Genomic DNA, 21,878 nt, shown 5'->3' on the forward strand with positions numbered 1-21,878 from the left:
ACATGAGTGCTTTCTAAACTTTTGCTGGAACATTTTCTGATTCTGTGCTGATGTTGATCTCCATATCGCCTCCTCTAACTCAGCAGAGATTACCCTAAAACCTACTTTTTCAGTTTCATTTTAAATGGGGCATCGTGCTCTACAATCTGATTTCACATGCTGGTCAATTTTATTTCCCTGGCTTTATAAAAACGTTGGCTACGAATGACAGACTGAGTTGGGAAAATAAATCCAATTTATGACAATAAAAGGGTCCATTCATCCAAACTACAGGAACACATGTGCTGGGAGGAACGACCAAAACATCACAGACACGGTTTCTGATTGGAATATTCAAAATGTCTTTTTTTTGGTTGATAACTTTTAGCACCACAAAAATAAATGTATATTCCTTAATTGTACGGAGGATGCAAAACATGCTGACTCACTATGAAATGAACTATCTTCATTTCTATTTCCTTGTTGTCACCATTGAACTCGCCGAGAACTCTTAAAGGGTTAAAGTTCCTTTCTGATGGACTCCATCCATCACTTGAAATACATTATACTTCAAATCTCTGTATCAACTTCCATGTTGTAATTCCATCATAACACCGATGACATTCAGTTAAAGACAAGAAATAAGAATAAAACAACATCACTGAGTGATTATATCTTTATTTAAAATCCTCTGGTTTAGAGCCTATGGATATAATCTATATACAAAAAAAAAGGGAGAAAAAAAAGCAAACAAGGTGAATCATAACTACAAGTGGACATGTAAACAGGGGGATTGGCTTTAAGGCACTTATCCAATAAAGCATAATAACACGTGACCGGCTGGGAAGCCGGTTCTCCGTGAGGCTGGAGGGGCATCAAACACCGTGACGTTTCTAGATCCTCATCCTCGTTTGGGTGATTAGTCTGGCTGCAGTAATGCACGTATGATCTGGAGCTGCACCACAACCAGCTCCAGCTGCTTCTCGTTGGAAATGTGTGTTTTTTAAAGTCCCCAGGGACACAACGCTACACCATGGGATACCCCACACACCCAGACCCCCTCCTCTCTGGTCCCAGCTCTGCTTGGAGGCCTCCCAATCACTACCAGGTGAGATTCCTTCTGTCTTCCTGTCCCCCCCCCCCATCAGGTTCATGATCTGTCTGATCTGTCAGTCCTCCAGGGGTCTGCATGCTGGACAAGAACTGTACAGGAGACCATATTCACAAATTGACCTCATCTATCCACACAGGAAGGGGAAAAGGAACACAGACGGATCTTTGAAGTGGGAACAGAGCAGCGTTACTGGCTTCAAAAACACAGTTGGGTATGTTACCCTGTATCATTACAATAGCTCTTTAAAAAAGGCCTGCCAAGGCATCTGGCTTATGTTTGGAGCTGGAATCGGATCCGTTTGTGTGGCAACTCCTAGAGCCGCCAGTCTGAGTCCGGAACGGGCCAAAGCACACGGTACAGGGGGAAATGAAAACGCACCTACATGTGAAATGAAAACGTCCGAGCATATACACACATCCTTCACGCAACATGAAGCACGTCTCGTAGCATTAGTACGTACAGTATTTGTGGCTCATAGTGGCAAGCGGGCGGGCGGGGGGGTGATTGCACAAAAAAACCTTAACAGCGCCGGCATCTCCAAGAACTTCTTGTATTTCAAATAAATTAAACACCATTTTTCAAAATGGTTGTCGGATCCTTCTTTGATTATTCGTACTTGAGAAATAATAAAAAAAAAAAGAAAAAACACAGTTCAAATTGCTTAATATTTGATTGGCAAATATAGTAGTGGTATGACACAAAGTCCAACAGGAATTAAAAGCTGTCTGCATCAATGGTTTCTACTTCTGCAGTCCATTTCACACAGGGGGAATATAAAACCATTCACAATTACATCCACACGTTATTCTTTAGTAAATCTGACCTAATCTGGACATTAAATCTGCCCGTAACGTTTAAGTATGTGTCCAGACAGACTGGCAGTGAAGAGGCGATGAAGTCAGACACTCATATGGACACACAGCGACACAACACCGCTTAATAATAATAATAATTCATAATCGCTGGTCGTAGAAATCCTACTGAATCCGTTGTAGTGTGTTTTATCGTCACTTTAAAAAAAGGAGATACCAGATAGAAAGCTGGAAGAAAGCTCATTTCAGATCGTAGGGAAACCTTTGACCTTTGATGTCGTATAAGGCAACAAAATCTCCTTTCAAAGGTTTATAGTTTGTGAGTCGATCACGTGACAGATGGAGAAAATCAACCGGTTCAGTGATGCGTTATGATTCACGACGCTCTTCTCAGGTCAGTTTAAGGTGCTCTAACAAGAAGCTCATCAACTACTGTGCCTTTACGTACATTGACAAACATTCAAATTGGGTTCTCTACATACAGAAATGAAAAAAAACACACAAAAAATAATCGTTAAAGCTACATTAAGCGACATATTTGATAGAAACTCAAAAGAAACTTAAAAGTGTTGCTCGTTTGACAAATCTTCCCAGCTCTCAGGATTAGTTTAATTCATCAACCCGACACTTTCATTCATGCATCATAGAAAACGGTGGGCAGCTGCTTCCTTCAAACGCTGCCTGAGAAACAGATTGTACGCCTCGTGAAGGAAATAAAGTGGAGCGCCTATCGAGCCAAAGAGAACATATTTTTCTCAGGAGGTGGCATGAAGGCGAGTGATTCTCTCGATGCCCGCGGTCCTCCGTTCAGACAAACTCGGCTAAAGTGTATCCGTGGGGTTTCACTTAATGCAGCTTTAAGCACTTCAACATCAACAATGACGTCTGAATAAACATCATGCTCCTCTCTCTCTTACAGGAGAAGAGGGGGTCATCTTGGCGTCTTTGAGAGGGGGCTCCGGCACCCTCAGTCAGTCCAGTGGTTGGGGGGAAGGTGGTGTGTGAGTGGTTGACACAAGAGGAGGGGGGGGTCTCGGAGGCTGCAAGCTGCAGATCCCGAGCGTTACATGCAAAAGGGCCGGTTTGCCGAATTCATACAGACACTCAAACTTTTAACATCTCACGCTCATGGGACTTCTCGCATAGCATCAGGAGTCTAACCAAGTCAGCATGACTCAGACCTACGCACCGCAGGTCCAAGTCCCATGTTTGGACCCTGACCACGCAGGTGTGGTCTGCAGGCTGCAGCCTCCGTTCCCTGCAGCGTCGCCGTCACACGGCAGGCGGACCGTGGTGATAGTTGTAATGGTTGCCGTGCTCGGAGTCGGCGATCTGCAGGCTGGGCTTCCTCTCCGGCTCCTCGCTATCGGCCGGGTCCGGCCTCGCGCAACGCGGAGGACGCTTCTTAAAGAAGTCGGAAACAAAGTGCACCTGCAGAGAGAGAGAGAGGGGAGAGAGCATGTTAGCTTGGGTTACTCTGGGAATATTTTTCCCAACAGAGATTAGAGTGTAAGCACGTAAGGGACACACGGAGGCGGCGAGGGTTCGGGCTGGAAAGTGTGATTACATGCGTCTGGACAGGTCGACACACAGCTGTTAAGTGAAACACACACACACACACACACATTCCACAAGGCGGTGCTGACGGTGACTCGCTCAAAACAGGGAAGTGGCCCAACAATAAAAGACGGCCAGCTGGATGAAGTGAGCGGAGTGAGAGGCTGTCAGCGTAAGTGTATGGGTTTGTATCAAATCACACTTAGCCGCTGTCACACTTCACTCCCCCCGTTTTTTTTTTTAACTGCCAGGCTGAAATGAAGCTGAAATATGGATTATGCAGCAGCTGTTCCTCTTTGAAGGGAGTATCGCTAAACAGAGAGATTTCCATTAAATAAGAATCTGGACCGACCCCGTCTTTGTTTGAGCCAGAAACCACAAGAGTGAGGCTCAGAGTTAAGATGTCATCAGGTCTGAAGCTGGAGCCACTTCACAGAACGTTAAATGTCAAAGAATGACTTCTAGAAGTTTCTTCAGCTTTTAGCTGAGGACAATGTATTTTCAGGAGGCCTATATAATCTCAGACTTTCTGTAAATTGCCAAAATAAAAAGGCAACTCAGCATCTTGATACCAAACCAGAAGTTTTTTGATTGTCTGATATCACGTGGAGGAATTCTTGAATCAAAAAAACAATGTTTGCCCTTGAGAGGAAGTTGCCATGGAGACTCACGTTGAGGACAGCAATGAGCGCTCCCTGCAGCAGCCCCACCAGCACGTCGCTCCAGTGGTGCTTGTAATCAGAGACTCGGGTGTAACCCACGTACACCGCAAAGGCCACCAGGAAGAACTGGATGGTGGGCCGGAGGAGTCTGGCCCACTTAGCCGCCAGTCTGGCCTGCACGTACAGCTGGAGAAAAAAAACAAAACACTGAAAGGTCACTGAGGTGGTTTTGGTCTCTTGATCAACATCTACAGTATTTGCATTGACACAGTGTTGTATAAATACACATGAATACGCAGCACATCTCTGTATTTGGTTACAGGGTGGATGGTATCAAACAGGAAATACAAAATAATAATAATCATTTCAGAGTTTGTGCATCAAGTATGAATCAGAATAAAACAGTATTATTGGAGTTTGATGTAAAAACAGTGGCTGCTGTGCCTCAAATTGGATTTTCCTGTAAGAAGGTGTTTGACTCTAATTTATGTCCACCATGGACGTTAAAAAAAAAATCCCTGGCAACCGTACAGACTTCTCCCGGCTGCTGCTGAAGCTGCAGAAACTGGCCTCATGCTACAGTTTGTCCCGTCACAGGCTGGATATCACAGCTCAGTTATCGGTTTGCATGAACAAAACAGAGACTGTGGACCGAACCGCTTACACAGAATGACCATTATAGTCTGTCTTTCCTTTCAAATGTTCTTTGAACTGAACCACGGTGCTTTACTTGGCCCCTTGAAGGCTCGGCGTCTAGCACTGGTGCCTGGCTTTTAACACAAAGAGATGAGGCCAAGGGTAATGAACCGGATAGCCCTGGAAGACACAACGCAGCACATGCTTCGCCTTCATCATTGCTGGGAAAAAGGCAGCGGAGGCCTCCAGATCATTCCTTCACTGAACTCTTGCCTCGGCCTTTAACAAACCTCCTCTATGAGCCTTTTCTCCGACAATCAGCCCTCGAGGTCGGATCCCAAAAGCATCGGCCTGTTATCAGATGAGTCTATCTGGGGGCCGTTATCTGTTTCCATGTTTACTGTACTTATTCACACCGTGTTTTTAGTCCTGGATCGAGGCTCATGTGATGTACTTACGGCGAGGAAGAGCATGCAGTACATTCCAAAGGAGGAGTGACCGGAGTAGAAGGACAATCTGGAGAAGAGAAAAAAAGAAATAAATCACATCCGATGTGTCACACAGTGTACTTAAAACTGTGAAATCCTGTTGGCGTTATTATCATGTCAAAGTGTCCCCAGATAAACACCAGTATGTGATAATTAGTGTTAAAGTGCCAATTACATTTTTCTGATTACATAGTTCCCTTTCTAAGCATAATGACACAAGTATACTATAATTAGGGACGGATACCGATATCAGACACCAGGCCGATACAGACTGATCGGGTATGTTTATCTACTGGAAGAATAGAAAATAACAATTCAAATGTATGTATTTGTTTTTTTAAAAGGTAAAGAAACCGACATTTAAGTCAAGCCTGCCTTGCATTAAACATAAAAAAATTACCGTAAATCCTCTAATATAGACCCGGGCCTTTATTTTACTCAAGCTTTATTGGAAGGAGGCCAGAATTAGAGACAGGCCTTTATTTACCTCCGTTGACAGCGAGACCGCCGAATGTTAGAGACCCGGCCGGTAATAGAATACAGGCCAATATTAGAGGATTTACGGTAGCTTATAACAGCTGATTTCTTCAACACTGGTGTCCGATCGCTCCTCGCTATCCAACACTAAAACCCTCAGGTGTGGATATCGACATCGGGACTACTACGATGCTGATATGTGTTCTCCTACCTGGACTCGGTGACGTCCTGCGGCCTGCCGGTACAGTTGATGGCCTGCATGTATCCCGTGCAGACCTTCGGGGCGCACACGGCCATGAAGTTGGGTCTCGGGCGGCCGATGGTGAACTTGGCGAGGTCGGTGAGCGACTGGCTCACAGACGCTCCGAACAGGAAGGTGCCCACCACCTTGTAGAGCGCGGCTACATACTGGTTGAAGTCCGAATTGGAGTAGATCCTCTTGCTGTAGACCAGATAAGCCTCTCCTGAGGAGATCTGAAGGGAGAGGGCGAACAGAGAAGGTTTATTTTGGAGGGACTTCCCGAGGTGAGGCTTTGCTGAAGCGATGAAGGCAAACTCACGATGATGACGGTGCAGGAGATGGTGACGGCGGCCAGCATGCCGTGGGTGATGGTGTCAGCTTTGAGGGGGTACATGATGCTCTCGTCGTCGCAGTAGACCCCTCGTTCGTACGGCTTGAACACGATGGTCATGATGATGAAGGGCAACGCCGCTGGAGCCGCAACAGAGGAAACGACAGTCTGATGAGATTAATTTACTAGATTTGGAGAAGCGAGATGAAGGCAGGGGTCACCGCCAACATCTTTAATAGGGGGCACACAGACCAGGACCGAGGTTGATCCAGGTTACCGGACATCACTGTTTGAGAAAGAATGTTCTGGAATAACATTTGTTCAGACGTGACATCATCGCTAAAAGCCAGGGAAGTGAAAATGTTTCTCTAACGATAGCTAAATTGTTTTCTGTCTCCCTCCGGAGCTCGAGGTCTAAAAACATAATGATGAAAACAAACCCACAAGGAAGGGGGGGGGGGGCAGAGAGAGAGAGAGACAAGGAGAGAGAGAGAGAGAGAGAGAGAGAGAGAGAGAGAGAGAGAGAGAGAGAGAGAGAGAGAGAGAGAAAAACATTCAGCATTTAAATGCCAGGGTAGAAATGCACAGCAAGGGATTACAAAAATAAACAGCACAAAATAGTATTTATATTCACACAGGCATGCGGTCATATGTAAAAAAACACACACATTCAACAGACAGGAGAGTGCGCACACACACACACACACACACACACACACACACACACACACACACACACACACACACACACACACACACACACACACACACACACACACACACACACACACACACAAGACTGTACACAAACTCCTGCAGACACAACTGTAGCTCTTTCAATGATGTGGCTGTGAGCAAAAATAAGACCAAATATAGCCAAGGCTCCCGGACGCACAACGATGTCCTTGGATGTTCGGAAACATCCTCCCCAGAAACACACACACACACACACATTATGAGCCTTTATTAAGCCTACCATGGTGAGGGTTTAATACTCTATTATATCTATTGGATGGAGGAAGACTTTAGTAGACCCTGTTTGTGTGAGAAGGACTTTGCTTTATAGACAGAAATGGAGAATTTATCATTACCTCAAAGTTTTCTTTTTCAAAAGTTCTTCAAACATTGCTAATAGAAGTTCAAAGATGATGACGAATCAGTACCAGACACACTAAGTCTAAGTAATTAATTGTAGATGAAAATAAATCGCCCTTCTGAGGAATGTCCATAACAGGGGGGGTTGAAACGTCATGCGGCCACATAACTAAAAACGCCAAAAAACAGCTGTGAAAAAAAACACTGCACACACTTGAAATGTGCTCTCACCAATAGTATTACATTTCTGTGTAAATGAGCACCCCTCCCATTCCCCCAACAAAACAAAAGAACCCGACATAATTCCAGGAGGACTCGCAGCGAGACTGACTGATGAGAGGCCGAGAGTCCACACGCCGAAGACCGAGACTCAAAGGAAAATATACAAGTGGAAGGTGGATTCAGGATTCAGCCGAGGTGAACGCTGCGGGTTCAACTCCACCCTGAAACCAATACGGAACGACAAAGTAGTGTCCATGGGTGAAAATATAGGATAGGACATATAACATGTTAACGTGACGCTAAAACCTGACATCATTCTGAGAAAAAAGGAAACCATTATGACAAAACCCATCTCTAACAAACCACCAACTACTGGATGAAGCAGAGAAACTCCCCTAATAACTGCAGTCATTCACGATAATCGACGACACCTGCAACGTGTCTCTCCGTCATCAGATACAAGGTGACATGAGATAATACGGCCGTTGTTCAGCGACATGCCAACGGCACACAGACACCACGTAGACAAAGAGGCTTGTTGGCTCGGCGGAGAAGAGCAGCAGCAAAATAGAAGCTTTGTGCTGCGAGGAGAAGAAACAATAGCGCTCTTTAGGGTAAACACATGATGGTAAACGGACGCCTGGAGGAGCTGGGGTCAAACTAAAACACACACGGATTGATTTCAACATGATATTCACACACAAAAACGGCCTTGTGACATTGTTTCTAATGAGGATTCTCACGTGTTGTTAAAGTAAAAATAAATATAAATATAATCTTATCAGCTTGAAATGGCCTTCACGTCTGAGAGCAAAAAGAACGTGGCTGCAGCTGAAAATTAAGCATAAGAATATTGCAAAAATACTGGAATAAGGCATATGGGTTTAATCATATATCACATAATAAACAGTAAATATAAGCGGCTATTTCAACACAGAAATGTCCTTAAACATCTCAGAAAACAAAAAATCTATAGAGCTCTGCAAAGAATCTGGAAGTGGATTATGTCCGCGATATGAAATGTTGAAAATTTAAGTTGGAGAATATTAACGTAAAGTTGCTAGAAAAAATATTTACTTCCATATCGATGTTGACGAGGAATTTTTTCCATTTGGTTCAGATTCCGGAAAAAGGCGGCGACATGTCGGGAGAAATTCGGGGTTTGTTGAAGAAAACCTGCCAGCGAGCAGTTTTAGATTAACAGAGTGAGTTACCATGGTAACTGACCTAAAGGTTGAGTCTTTGTGTGAAGCTAAGCTAACTGGCAACTGGACAAAAGTCCTCCTCATTTCAACAAAAAGACCAAAAAGAGAACAAGGACAATGAAATGATTCAAACTGTTAAACACCAGCAGAGAATAATGTTGTAACCATTCCCCCCCCCCCCCCCCCCCCCCAGATACCCTTCGATTGTGAGTTTGTGTTCCAGTCCACAAAAGCAAAAAGGAAGCCTTCATCATTGTTGACTATGAGCTCTAAATATTTGGAGCAGCCATATATTCTCCGACCGTTTGCAGACGACTCAGTGGTTTAAGAGTGTAAACCGTGACTAACCTTCTATTTACAATAATGGCGTTTGCTTAAGCAAGACACCTGTTCATATTCCAGATTGTTAAACACATGATTCTGCACTTGACATGGAAACAGGAACCGCTTCCTCTTTATGTCTACACTCATTCTGAAGTTTCCAGCTTCTTTTTCCAGTGACGGGTGATTTCTTCCGTTGCTCAGAGGGATCTTTGTCTCGTTGTCTGGTTGAACCGTTGCACGGCGTTGAAACATGATTTTCTTTCGTACAAAGAAACATCTATTCCTAAAGAGGATTTTAAACATATAGAGTCATCCTCTCAACCATCCGACTGTGACGAATTAAGCCTTTGTGGTGGGCGATCCCAACCCTCTGAACGGTGGTGGCTGTTCTCTTGTATTTAACCAACATCCTGTCTGAGGGGGGCAACACCCTGATATGGATTTACTGATGTGGCTTTTTGGGTTCAGACGTGAAAGTGGGAATAATCTCCTCATCCAAGCACACTTCCCCAAATGCACAACCACTGCTTTTATCGCTCCTTTTCCACCTTCCCTCCCCCTCTTTGTCTGCAAACCCTCGTCCCTTTGGGAGAAACAGCAGCTGGATGACACCTGTCCCCACATTGGCAACTTCCCACCACAGCAACGCCTCACTTCCATGCCATCTACCAGCCGCGCCAGGACGTGGTGAAATGGGTGTGTGAAAAGTTCTTAATCCACAGTTTCCTCTTAGCGCCACCAAAAAACCCTGTTTGTGACGACCATAGCACAATATATGTTCTGTGATTTACTGATTTTCTGCATCTGTATCCTGCGTCCTGCTTCCAGCTGGCAAGAGACCGTTTCCATCTCATCATCACCTCATAGTTGGACTTAAATCACACAGATTACAGGGGATTGTGAGACTGTTACCGTGGCGACTACTAGACTTCTAAAACAAATATCTCTCTGCGATTACTTGGTTTAAAGCATTTTTTTATTTTTTAAATAAGTAAGCGTACGTAGGAAACTCTTCATGGGTTCTTTCAGTTGAAGTATCTTCAAAAATTATTTCCAGACTCCCCAAAATATCCAGCATGGAAGCAATTAGTAGACACTCAAGCAGCACGTCAAATATCTTATATGCTAACATAATATCATCAGACATGACAACAAATATTATCCTTTGGGGTTAGACTGTTGAATCCGTTGCTCGCCGTCATTCCAGCCGACTGGAACGGAAAACTACAGCAAAGAAAACGCTTGTATTCTAACATTTATCGGAACTATAAAAGCAAGTTTCATAAAAAAAAAAGGGTTTGTGTATGTTTGGCCCCGGACAAAGTCAAGTCAGGGGGGAATGTTTATTTATTTAATACAGCATGGTAAATGTCACTTTAAAATAGCAGGAGGACATAATTATTTCTAGTCACATGGTGTCGAAACTTCAAACTGTTTTATGAAGCTTTTAACACTCGCCAGACTGAAGGCCATTAATCACGGCGGAGCGAGAGGATTTAAGTGAAAGCGCCAGCAGCGAATGAAATACAGCACCTTCTTCAACCTAAACAAGCCTCAAAAACGGCTGATTATCTGCATGTGCATCATTAACATCACAGCCGTGAGTGTCTATGTATCGTATCTGTTTCGCCAAATGCTTCAGAGGCTTTTTGCACTTTCGAAATCCCTTTAAACAAACCTGGACTTTGCCAGTTTGCCACCCATTTCACAGGCTGAGTGAAGCCAGAGCACCTGGCCTTGAATAACCCTCCCCTGGCTTGTAAAACAAGAAAAGAAAAAAAATATTTAATGTCTGTGCTCATAAATGAAGCCCTAATTCAGCTGACGTGAACTCAGTCATAAATTACAAAGTTTGGATGAAAAATGATGTTGTTGAGAGTCTGGACTGCCGTCATGGGCGGAATGAATGGTACATCCTGAGGTGTGTGTGTGTGTGTGTCATGTGGATCATATCTACAAGAAACAAACCAGCCACACACACACACACACACAAAAATAGACCCATCGGCAGACGAAATACATCTCCGGGCCACCACGAGACAAGCCCACAACCCCAAACCGACGCTGCTCCATTTACTCAAAGACCAAGCAGAGAGAACACAAAAGCACAGGAGAACCTTCCTTCTAGACACCTGCTTCTACGGTTGGAGGCAGGCAAAGGGGTTTGGAATGCGGCCAGGAAGCTAATCTCCAGCGGCCAGTCAGAAACGTCCTGCCTGAGCCCCTAATGGACCCCCGTTTGAAGTCGCAGGATGCAGGGCTCCAGCCTCCCCCGTCTCAGATTAAGGAAGGCCTTCTGTTCCATTCTGGGAAGTTCAAGGCTTCTCGTTTACCTGGCCACAAATTAGGCTCCTCGGTCCCCCCCCCCGCCTGCAGAAACTGGTGCAAATGAGAGCCGAGAAATCGAAGAGCACGAAGCATCGTGGAGAATTGATACCACGGACAAACAAAGATGTCAGTGTCCATTCCTTCCACCGCCTCTGATTCACATTCTCCATTCTGCTTCTTTCCCCCCTCCTCTCTCTCTCTTATTGAAAGTCATTCATTCTTCTCTCCGGAGCTTCGTCTTTCTGCCCGTCATTCTCTTGATCACGTCTTCCTCCCACACACTTCTGCTTCTGTTGTAAATATAGAGGCCTCGATGGGACGCTGCTTTATTTAGCTGGCAGATGTGCAATTACGACGGACCATTTAGACCACAATAGCACTCTGGGGCCCGGATTCAAGGCTTGTCACGTCTTCTCTCTGCATCTCTCTCTCTCTCTCTCTGTGTTTTTAAATTGCAGTTTTTTTCCCCCTGTCTTCTATCACATTTCACCACTGAAAGGAAAGTCGACGCCTTCCATCATCTGGAAGTCTCACACCTACTTGCCCTGTTACTCCGATATAACCTGCTGCACCTGCAAAACCATGTGGACGGACAATTATCCTCCTCAATTTGAAAAACATACAGTCTGGGTTTTCATTATGCATATTTTCAAGGCGTGTGTGCAGGGCCGTAGCCAGGATTTCAAAATTAGTGAGGTCCGTCCCAGGAAAGACACCCCTTTTACCAGTTTTTGCACAAACCATACCAAAATGTCACTTACAAAAATAAGTACACTGATACACTTGTTGGTAAAAAGAAAATGTTTTTATTGTGCTAGCAGTGTGTGTGTGTGTGTGTGTGTTTCAGTCAGTCATCCTCCACATGCTCCTCTCTCTGCATTGGCCCTCTGAAATGACATAAAATACACAAACATAAGTTAAAATGATCACCCCGATTACATTTTATTTTTGTAGTTCACAGGATCCAGAGCATCGAAGACAACTGTTTCATTCTGACTATTTTCTCTATGACCTGGTCCTCTCTGGATTTTCCCACCCTCTCTCTGTTTTTCTGTCTGAGCTCTCTCTCCTGTCTGTGCTGCTGGTTGTTTGTGTTCTCCTGTCTGTGTTTCTGGTCCTATTTGTTCTCCTGTCTGTGTTTCTGGTCCCCTCTGTTGTTCTGACTGAACTGGTCCTCCTGATTCTCCACTCCATTCTCTCTGTTCATCCATTCCACTTGGTTTTCCACTCTGCCCTATCTCTTCTCCTCTCTTCTCTCGTCTCTCCTGTCTTTCCACATAGTTCTTTGCTCTGTCCTGTCTCTTCTCCACTCTTTGCAGAGGCTCCGCACTTCTTTCTATCCTCCTGTTTCCTCTGCTCATTCTCCCCTTCTCTGTCCTCATTTTCACACGGCCTGTTTTTCTTTTGAACAAATGAATCCAACGTACTCTGTTGAATTTTTTTTCTTTTTGATATTTTTCACTCTTCAGACAGTCACTGATTTGTTTTTTTTTCCTCTGTAGGGGGAAATCAAAAGAGGTTGATTAGACCTTATTGATTATATACATAATATAACATTATAAGCCTATGGCCTATGAGAGAGAGACTGTTCTCATCATGATCACTTATTATCTTATTGTTTATACACACACACACATACACACACTTGCTACGCTATGAGCCTTAAAGGTTACCAACTCGCGGTGAGATACCGCCAGGGCAGCCGGCAAAATGTTTTATCTCGGGAGTCGGACGTTTAGCGTTCCCGTGACCGTCCACAATATATTTTGGCGACCTCCCCCAAGTTTTACCGTCGCTCTCTCGTCTACTTGAATGTCACCCGGTCTGACTGCTGTCTGCCGGACTCCATCCGAACGCTCCTCATACGTTCGGCTACTTAGCCTACTGTGTCGACTAAAGGCGAGTCCACACCGGACCGAAAATCGGCGTCTTTGAGAGAGTCGGCGTCCGTGACATGAGTCTCCTTGGTGTGGTCGCTCGAATCGGCCCACGTCGTATAAGCCACGACGCGTCTTATACGCCATATTAAGTAGCCCGACTTCATTTACCGACGCGAGTCGGGCAGTCGGTGCGGTGTGGACCCGCCTTAAGACCGAAAATAGTGGATCAATACTGCAAGTTTACACTGTTGGATCGCGTCGATCATTGGTTTAACTTGTTCTGCTTGTAGCATAATATTTAAAAGCTGTCACTCACCTGTCAACTCGCAGTGTTGTCTGTGGTCATCTCTTCTGTAAATTTCCCGTGACTTCCGCCGATAGATAACTTCCTGTGGTTTCAAAATAAAAGCTGTCCGGTGGCGGTGTGTTAATATGCTGTTCGGGCCCAATTTTTTACCGAGGTCCGGACCTCGGTGACCTCATAGCTGGCTACGGCCCTGCGTGTGTGTGTGTGTGTGTGTGTGTGTGTGTTCTCATGCCCCTGGGCTGCCCTGTTTGGTCTAAAACTTTCCTTCAGGGTCACAGCTGGAACATTCGCTCCTCCTCCTCATTTCTTCCACGTTCATTTCTCGTCTTTCCAGCGCGAAGGTCACCCAGGGAGTTTCTTCTTTCTGCATTTTTTCCCTCCACCCTCTCCCCTCCATCTTGTCTTGTTGATAGCCCCATGTTTCCTCTAACATTCAGTCTTCATCCCGTGTCACTCTTTAGCCCTTTACTCCATCTCTCATCCCCCTAACACTGTGGATGACGACGGAGAAGCTGCACTCAACGTTTCCACCCCCCCTCCTTCTCTCTTTTGTTCCCCCCCCCTCTACAATTTAAACATGCGTTGTCGCAATGACAGCAAGAAACCTGGAGCACGGAAGCTCTTTCAACATCGCTGCTTTTACAGACCTTTACAAGATCAGCTCAAAGCAAAACAACCAAAACGCTCCCTCTTTCTGAACGTCTCACCCAAAGCCGGACTGACTAATGTGGAAGGTATGTGCTGAGCCTACAACCTCTGCCGCCGTTGGCCTCTGGAATTCTAATTCACATGAGGAACGCCCAACTTCACCAGTCACACCAAATCCTGCTGCTGCCCATTCTTTATTTTTAATCCTCGCTTTCTCTCTCTTTTTTTTTTTTTCGCTCCGTCCGTCCGTTTACGCATGCTTAGGTCCGAGCGGTGCAGGAGGAAGGAGGCGGAGGGCAAAAAGGCGTGGGAGTGGTGGGAGGGTTAGCTAAATCTGGCAATCAAAGAGGTCTGGGGTTTGGAGGGGATCAAAGATGTGGGCCACACAGGTTTAAACCGAAGCCACGGAGGTCTGAAGGAGGCGTTTAAAAAAGGAGACATAGACAACATTGGGACTCTTTGCTATGTGAAGATACAGTGGAGTGCTGTCAGCACGTTAGCCACATTAGCTGCGAGGTCGCTAGCTCAGGCCACGCCGTGTTGATGACCATCGAAACGTTCCCAATCACGTCAACTATCACGAATAGCACCTAGCTTGCGTTGCTTCGTCGTACACATATTGATAAATATACAGTGAATCTTCAGTTTTCAGACAGCGTGATATCGTTTGTTTCTCCAAAATTTGGGTCCACATTTCCCATAATTCCAGTCCCTGTTAAAAAGTCAGGCTTCCCTTTCTTCAATGCAGATGTTTTATCTCCAACTTTACTGGAGAGAAATATGTTGGCAGGTACTTTTAATCATCCGCCTTTAAAAAAAAATACATTGGGAAGCTACATCAGAACAGCAGGCGCTAACCGTCTCCACGTGCAAAGCAATTAAGAGCGTTTCTCACGAAATCCAAAAACAACGCAGAGGGGGAAGAAGCCGTCAATTTCCTTAAAAACAATAACATTTTTGAACTCATCTCTGTAATTGACTCGCCTTTTGGAAATGTGGCTTTTAATGCTTGAAAATGGATGCGGTTGCGATGTTTTTAACCAACCACAGAAGATCCTCATCCACTTTAGAGTACGACTGATCCAAAAGAAACATTAGAAGTTTACCCGAAATCCTAGTGCAATTAAGACGACTCCAAACAACAATGGGGAGGAGAAGAAGAAAAGAAAAGGCTCATATTTCTCAGAGGGACATGCCTGTTTGTTCTTCAGTTTCCATGACAGAACTCTCCCGAGGAAAACTATTCCCATCAACCGCCTTCGCTGCCTTTCACTGAGAACTGGGCCCGATCCGTCTTCCCAACACAACAGCGTCGGAGGCCAAACTCCCCGGAGACGCCGCGGCTTCACGGACAAAACTCCGACCAGCGAGGTCAAGGAACAGAGCGCGGGGATATTTACATGTAGAGAATGAACGTGAGGCGAGGAAACGCGTAGCAACTGATGGTTTTACAGCTGCGTGGGGTCTTCGGGAGCGAGCTCTATTGTGTATCAGGTCATGAATCAGTCAATAACGAGACGCTGATGCAAAATATCCCCGCTGTGTGTGTGTGTGTGTGTGTGTGTGTGTGTGTGTGTGTGTGTGTGTGTGTGTGTGTGGGTGTGTGTGTGTGTGTGTGTGTGGGTGTGTGTGTGTGTGTGTGTGTGTCTGCTATCTGTGCAGCTCAAATCCACAGAAGTTTATACCCAAAACAAATTAGTGTAATACTATCGTGTCATCTTTCAGGCACAGTTATGTCCTGCACATAAAGGAAAATTAAACTCCAGTTGTTCCCCCTGTGTATGCAGACACATGTGTGTGAGTGTGTGTGTGTGTGTGTGTGTGTGTGTGTGACCGAAGGCGTTATACATTTAACAGAACAGGTTTGCCACTATACTTTACAGCACAAAGGCGCCACATGGAAAAACAAAATTGTGCGTGAGCTCGTCTTGAACCGATGTGTTGCCTCGAGGCCGTTTAGAAACAACCTGGAGTATCTAAAGCATTACTCATAACACACAGCTCAGCCCAAGCACCCGAGCAATGCGAGCTGTGCTCCTCCTCCTCCTCCTCCTCCACCTCCTCCTCCAGGGTAACCTACACCTGCAGGACTGCTGCACCTATGTGCTGGGAGTTGTGGCCGAGGAGAAACTAAACCTCGGACCTTCCTCTCTGTTCTCTCGGCCAACACCCAGCGTCTGTTTGTGCTGAGAGTAGACTTACAAAGACGGGAGGAAGGGAGGGACACCATGAAGAAAAGCTGAGAGTGAACAATAAACTCATGCTTTTTTCATGTGTCAGAGGTTTCTTACCTACAAACTAGTCAAATAACACAACAGACCTGAAGGAAATCACTACTTCTATGAGATATTTCTCCATTAGGATAAGGATTGGGATCGCATGAACGCCAAGGGAGGCGCAGCCACAACCAGGGTTGTTAGTTTGACCTGGGCAGGGCAGGTGGTGAGTAAGAGAGAGAAAGAAATCGTTCTGTGATTATGAACAGGAGATTCATATCGAGTCAGATGTAGAGAAGTGTTGACTCTGAAGACTGGAAATAAGAGTCATACTTTGTGGACTTTGGTTTTCAAGCCTCGAGTTCATCATTTCTCAGATTCCTGGTTTTGTAATGAAGCTAGAGGGCGGAGCTAAGTACAACTGACACTGAAAAAAGACATTTTTGAGGTGACCAAAAAGTTTATAATTCATTTTCATGAGCTGAAAACGCACTGTGAAAGAGTTAAACCTGTCAGTCACAAGGTAGCCACGCCCTAAAGCATCATCGATTTCACTATGAGGAGTAGGGATGGGACGATATCAGATTTTATGGCATATAGGGAAACAAAAACCCAAGCATTATTGGGATAATCGTGAATATCGATGATATGAACTGTCATATCATCCGATGCCTAAAAAGACTTGACACAATGTTAACTGAGGTAAAAAATTAGAGTGAGAAGTAGAGTCATTTTCTAGTAAGACTTCTATCAAATCTAGAGAGGTCGCCCCCTGCTGGCCATTGGACAGAAACCACTTCCACATTGGCTTCACTTTTCAGAAACACGATTGCCTGTGAATTCTTACGATAAGAAAAATGCAGACAAAACACAACTCAAAAAGTCTGTTTTGATATCGGCTAACGGTTAGCTTAATTACAAGCTCCACCATGTTGTTATTGCACAGCCGGGGCAACCTCACATCAGCCCGGGGTTGACTTGACGATTATCTGGGTGGCTGACGTGGGTGGCGAAGGGGAAGGGAGAGGCCAAAAAAAAAAAAAAAGGGTGGGATGCAGACTGACCGACCGACCGACCGACCCAGCCCAGACGTTAATCCCAGACTTGTGACAGCGAAATGCTGAGGCTTATCAAGATCAGCAGTCTGGATGCTCTAACAGACGAGGGGGGGGCGACACCCCTAAGCTCTCTGAAAAGCCACGGGAGAACTGAAACTGCACAGCGGAGCAGATCTGCACATGCATGAAGCCGTCATCTTCTCCAGCGTTCTTCCTCCAACTTCCACCGCCAGCGTATAGACACACACACACACACACACACACACACACGACCATTACACAACACTGTCTGTCAAGGGCTTGTGGGATTGACAGAGAAAACCAGCGTCCCCACCACTGTGGTACATTCCTCATACACACTAAATCTCTGAAGCCGAGGGCGGCGACGACTTCTCATTTTAGTTGGTTTGTGTCAGAAGCTTATCGCCGTTATTATGTCACGTTAAGCCTTATGAGCTTTTAAATGTATTCAGGCATTAATGATTTTTTTTACTGATGCAGCTAATTTACACAACAGCCACACCAGTGAATATACTGGTATTGCTTTTACCGGTCTGTGTGGCATTTAGTGGTCCCAGAGACTACAACAGATGTGGTTTGGATTCCTCTGCCAGGTATCAGATATGTCACCATGATAGCATCGCGACTGTATAAGGCCACGTTTATACGTAGCAGGGTATTTAGAGAAACTAATATTTCCCCCCTCCGTTTTCAAAAAAGTTGTCATTTAACATCAACCCGCATAAATACGGCATCGAGCACCGTTATAACGATGCCAAACCTATGGGTGGCAGTGTAGGGAGAAGGATAAAGCCATGCAAGCCAATCAGAATCCTTAGAATCAACAACGAATAACACGAGCGACTTCCTGTGACGCTTGAGAACCTTGTTTCTCCCAGTTGACACGACAACACATAACCGGCGTTATCAGAAATCTCTTCTTAGAAATAATAGTTTTCTGTGATAAAAACGGGGTTTTCGTGTAAATGAGAGGCCAAACCACGTGGAAATATTGCGTTTCATATTGCGTTTTCCTTTCGTGTAAACGGAGCCTTAGATACATACATAAAAAATTCGGTGGATGGGCGTGGTCCATATAAGGGGAGGAAGTGAGTAAAGGGTCACCCTCTTTATGCCCTGGTCCAACATGGCTGGTGTGATCCCATCACAAGATAGTCTCTCATTTTATTTCTTCTATAAAACCTAATATATTTATTTCATTTTTTTTGTTTTAATACTCCTTTTTATTGCCCATTTAAATTAATGAAACCAACTCCAGCTTGAGATTTATGGGTTCATAAGTTAATTTGTAAAATCTTTTATCTCTTCCGGTTTAATTGTCCAATTAGGCGACTTAATGGGGGGCTTCATAACCATTTACACGACACCTGTGGTCCTCGCTATATATCACATCACATTCAGAGACAATCATTAATAAAAGATTGATTGCAAAAAGCCAACATGATAATGCTGTTGTTGCCCAGAGGGGGGTGGAGGGAGACAAACATGCACAGCACTGATGCCATGGAGTTGCTACAGCAACAAGCCGACTATGGAAATAGAAAATGCAAAACAATGGAGCAACGTGGAAGTATGCATGTGGGGGAAGAGAGGAAAGATCCCTGGCAGACAAAATATGGAAGAAAATGAGGACTAAGCGGGCCATATCATATTTCCATAAACAAACATTGGACTTCCTGAGGCTCTGTAAAAAGAAGAGCGTTCCTGGGGAGGCAGCTTGGAGCATGCAGGCCTGGGAGGAGGCTGAGAATGAGATCTCCTCCTGTGGTTTCACAACAACACATTTCAAGCCTGGACACAAAACAACCCGGGATGACAAGGCTGCTCCTCCACGGCGCTGGACTCCGGTCCTGACGTCATTTTAACGTGGAAATCAAACATTCCTGAGCCGCTGTCATAAGTGCAAAACACACAAACACGCAGGTCGTCACCACACACACACACACACACACACACGCGGATCCGCGCCGGATCGGGAGTCTACCGGACAGAAAGGCGGTTTTTAACGCACACTTTAGTTTGTACTCCGGAACTCACCCAGGACGACGCACAGCACGTCGATCACCACGTACAGCTGCTTCTTCCTCGGCTCCTTCATCTTCTTCGCGTCCATTCAGCCTCCGACTCGATCACTTTAACACACGGCGGCTAACTTTTTGAATGGAGGCGAAACAAGTCCATCGGGTGCAGGCTGTGCGAACAACCTGGCAACCTGCACTACGAGTTCTTCCGGGATCCCCTTCCCTTCCCTACCTGTGCTGACATTGACAGCGAAGGTGTGTGTGTGTGCGTGTGTGTGTGCGCGTGTGTGTGGACTTCCTTTTAAACGGCAGCGTGGTTTTAAAAACTCGTTTGTGCGCAAATACGCGGCGGTGGCGCGGGAGTCCTGCGTCCTGTTGCGCGCATTACTGCTTCGGGTCCAAAACCCGAACTGGAGAGATCCTCCGATTTCACTGCGCTGGAGGCGTCCGGAGGAACCAGTATGCACTACACACACACACACACACACACACACACACACACACACACACACACACACACACACACACACACACACACACACACACACGCAAACACACACATATACACACAGACCACGCCACCGCGCTGGTCCCGCCTCCTCGCTTCCTCGTCTGGCTCCTCTCTGGCTGTCTGATCTCCGCCACGCTCCAAGTTTTGACGCAAAATAGTGCGAGAGAGAAAAGAAAACCAACTTTCTTTTTAAAATATTGGATCAGAGCAGGAGGAGGTGGCTGGAAGCAGCAGATCTGACACAAACATGGTTTTCAGGTGAAATAAATGCGATAAACAGAGAAAATAAAGTCATATCCTGACACAATGGACGGTCACCTGACCTCATCATCGGGATAATCTGGATTTAATGAAAAGCATGGGATTCAAAGAGCACTAGGATACGGATCTGCTCCCACTTCACTGCATCCTCACCTCGATGAGAGTCCTACATTATCTCATCCCATCATGCACTCCATTCTCCCATGAAAGACCCACTTGACACTTGGCTCAGTTTGGAGAATGTTAACCTTTTTTTTCCCAGAGTGCACTCTGCTCCCATAAATGAGAGATTTATATTGAAGTGGAGTAAAAAGAAAAAAGAATAAGCAAACATGTTCTAAATAAGGTGCAGACACATTAGTCAACACCTCCGTGTGACCGGGAGGTGGACTCACACGGAGCAGCCTGGTGGGTGAAACCCCCCAACAAAGGCAGGGAGACCTGCTGGTACTGGAGCAACATTAGCATGACTTAACACCAGCATGACTCCAAGTAATACGGTTTCTTTTTGAGCTCCAGGCAGTCAGGTTTCCCCCCGCCAGCAGCCGATACAAGGCCAACATGTGCATATTGGAGTCATTTAACAGTCTGTTTGCATGACAAACACCAAGTTTACCCCCCAAGCCTGCTGGTTCAGCACCCTCCAGTTAAGCAGATAATCTACAGGCACAGACTCTGGATCACACTTTAATTGGACTTTTTAATTTGCAAACTGTAGAATTTAATACGTTAAACTGAGTATTCAGGAGTGTAGAGGTGTCAACGACAAGTCAATCATTTGCAAATATAACAAAAGTACATGCAGGAGAATATGGAGGGGGGGACTGCATGGATATGTAACATCACAGTGAATTGCATTTAAAACTGAGATTCTTCTGCCCCCTGCTGGTTGTTTCTAACAGTAACAAGCTGGTCTGTCCACTCTACTGGAAACCATGACCGATGCTAAAGAATGAGTTTAAAAAAAAAGAAGGCAGGAAACCAAATTGCATGAACTTTTAGATGAATTCAGTCTGACAATGTCTTGCACAGACATTCTACACACAGAAGCTGCCACTGATGTGATGTCAGTTAGGTGTGGACCAAGTGCTTTGCATTTCATGCCGCCATAAAACCAAATGTCAAAATGTGCACCGAGCGTCTCTTCCTCTGCAAGCTCACGTTTAAAAGGATGTTCGGCCACAGACTTATAAAAGGAAAAACCCCGAGCTTCAGTCTTTGTTGTCCGTTAGTTGGTTTGGAGGCCGGATGCTCGACTTTATCCTGGAAACGAGATCAAGAAACTCTTTTAAATAAGATGTTCACAATGAATGTTTGACTCTTAAAGTGGGCGATGATCAGAATTCATAGGAAGTTGTTTTACAATCATCTGACCAAGGTTTGTTTTCTTCAAATGAGATGAACCTAAAGGGAACACGAGGACCATATGGGCTCGTTTTAAGTCAAATCAGTCTCACATGTCCATCTGCAAGAAATAAGGATAA

The 21,878-nt window shown here is 45.3% G+C and overlaps 2 protein-coding genes across 2 annotated transcripts in view; one reads left to right on the top strand and one right to left on the bottom strand.

The window, feature by feature from the left end:
- tle2b (TLE family member 2, transcriptional corepressor b) overlaps positions 1 to 15,266 on the top strand; it is a 149,692-nt gene extending 134,426 nt beyond the window's left edge. The window contains exon 21 of the mRNA XM_084010788.1: positions 15,257 to 15,266. The gene's annotated coding sequence lies outside the window, so the exon portion shown is untranslated. The remainder of the gene's footprint in view (positions 1 to 15,256) is intronic.
- Positions 641 to 20,035, bottom strand: plpp2b (phospholipid phosphatase 2b). The gene is made up of 6 exons (XM_084010794.1): positions 19,639 to 20,035; positions 6,286 to 6,437; positions 5,937 to 6,199; positions 5,219 to 5,276; positions 4,134 to 4,310; positions 641 to 3,336 (listed from the first exon to the last, which is right to left on the bottom strand). Exons 1-6 carry the CDS (start codon positions 19,712 to 19,714, stop codon positions 3,178 to 3,180), a joined length of 885 nt encoding a protein of 294 aa, XP_083866920.1. The 5' UTR covers positions 19,715 to 20,035; the 3' UTR covers positions 641 to 3,177.
- Positions 20,036 to 21,878: the final 1,843 nt, after the last annotated feature.

This window comes from Eutrigla gurnardus (genome assembly GCF_963514095.1).
Source record: "Eutrigla gurnardus genome assembly, chromosome: 6".
Lineage (NCBI taxonomy): Eukaryota > Metazoa > Chordata > Actinopteri > Perciformes > Triglidae > Eutrigla > Eutrigla gurnardus.

Bases quoted from the DNA above. Each gene is read 5' to 3' on its own strand.
- plpp2b (XM_084010794.1), bottom strand. From the start codon at position 19,714: ATGGACGCGAAGAAGATGAAGGAGCCGAGGAAGAAGCAGCTGTACGTG. The intron at 6,200-6,285 runs GTGAGTTTGCCT...CTCTCCCTTCAG, and splicing joins TCTCCTGCACCGTCATCATC to ATCTCCTCAGGAGAGGCTTA. The intron at 5,277-5,936 runs GTAGGAGAACAC...TCTCTTCTCCAG, and splicing joins CAGGACGTCACCGAGTCCAG to ATTGTCCTTCTACTCCGGTC.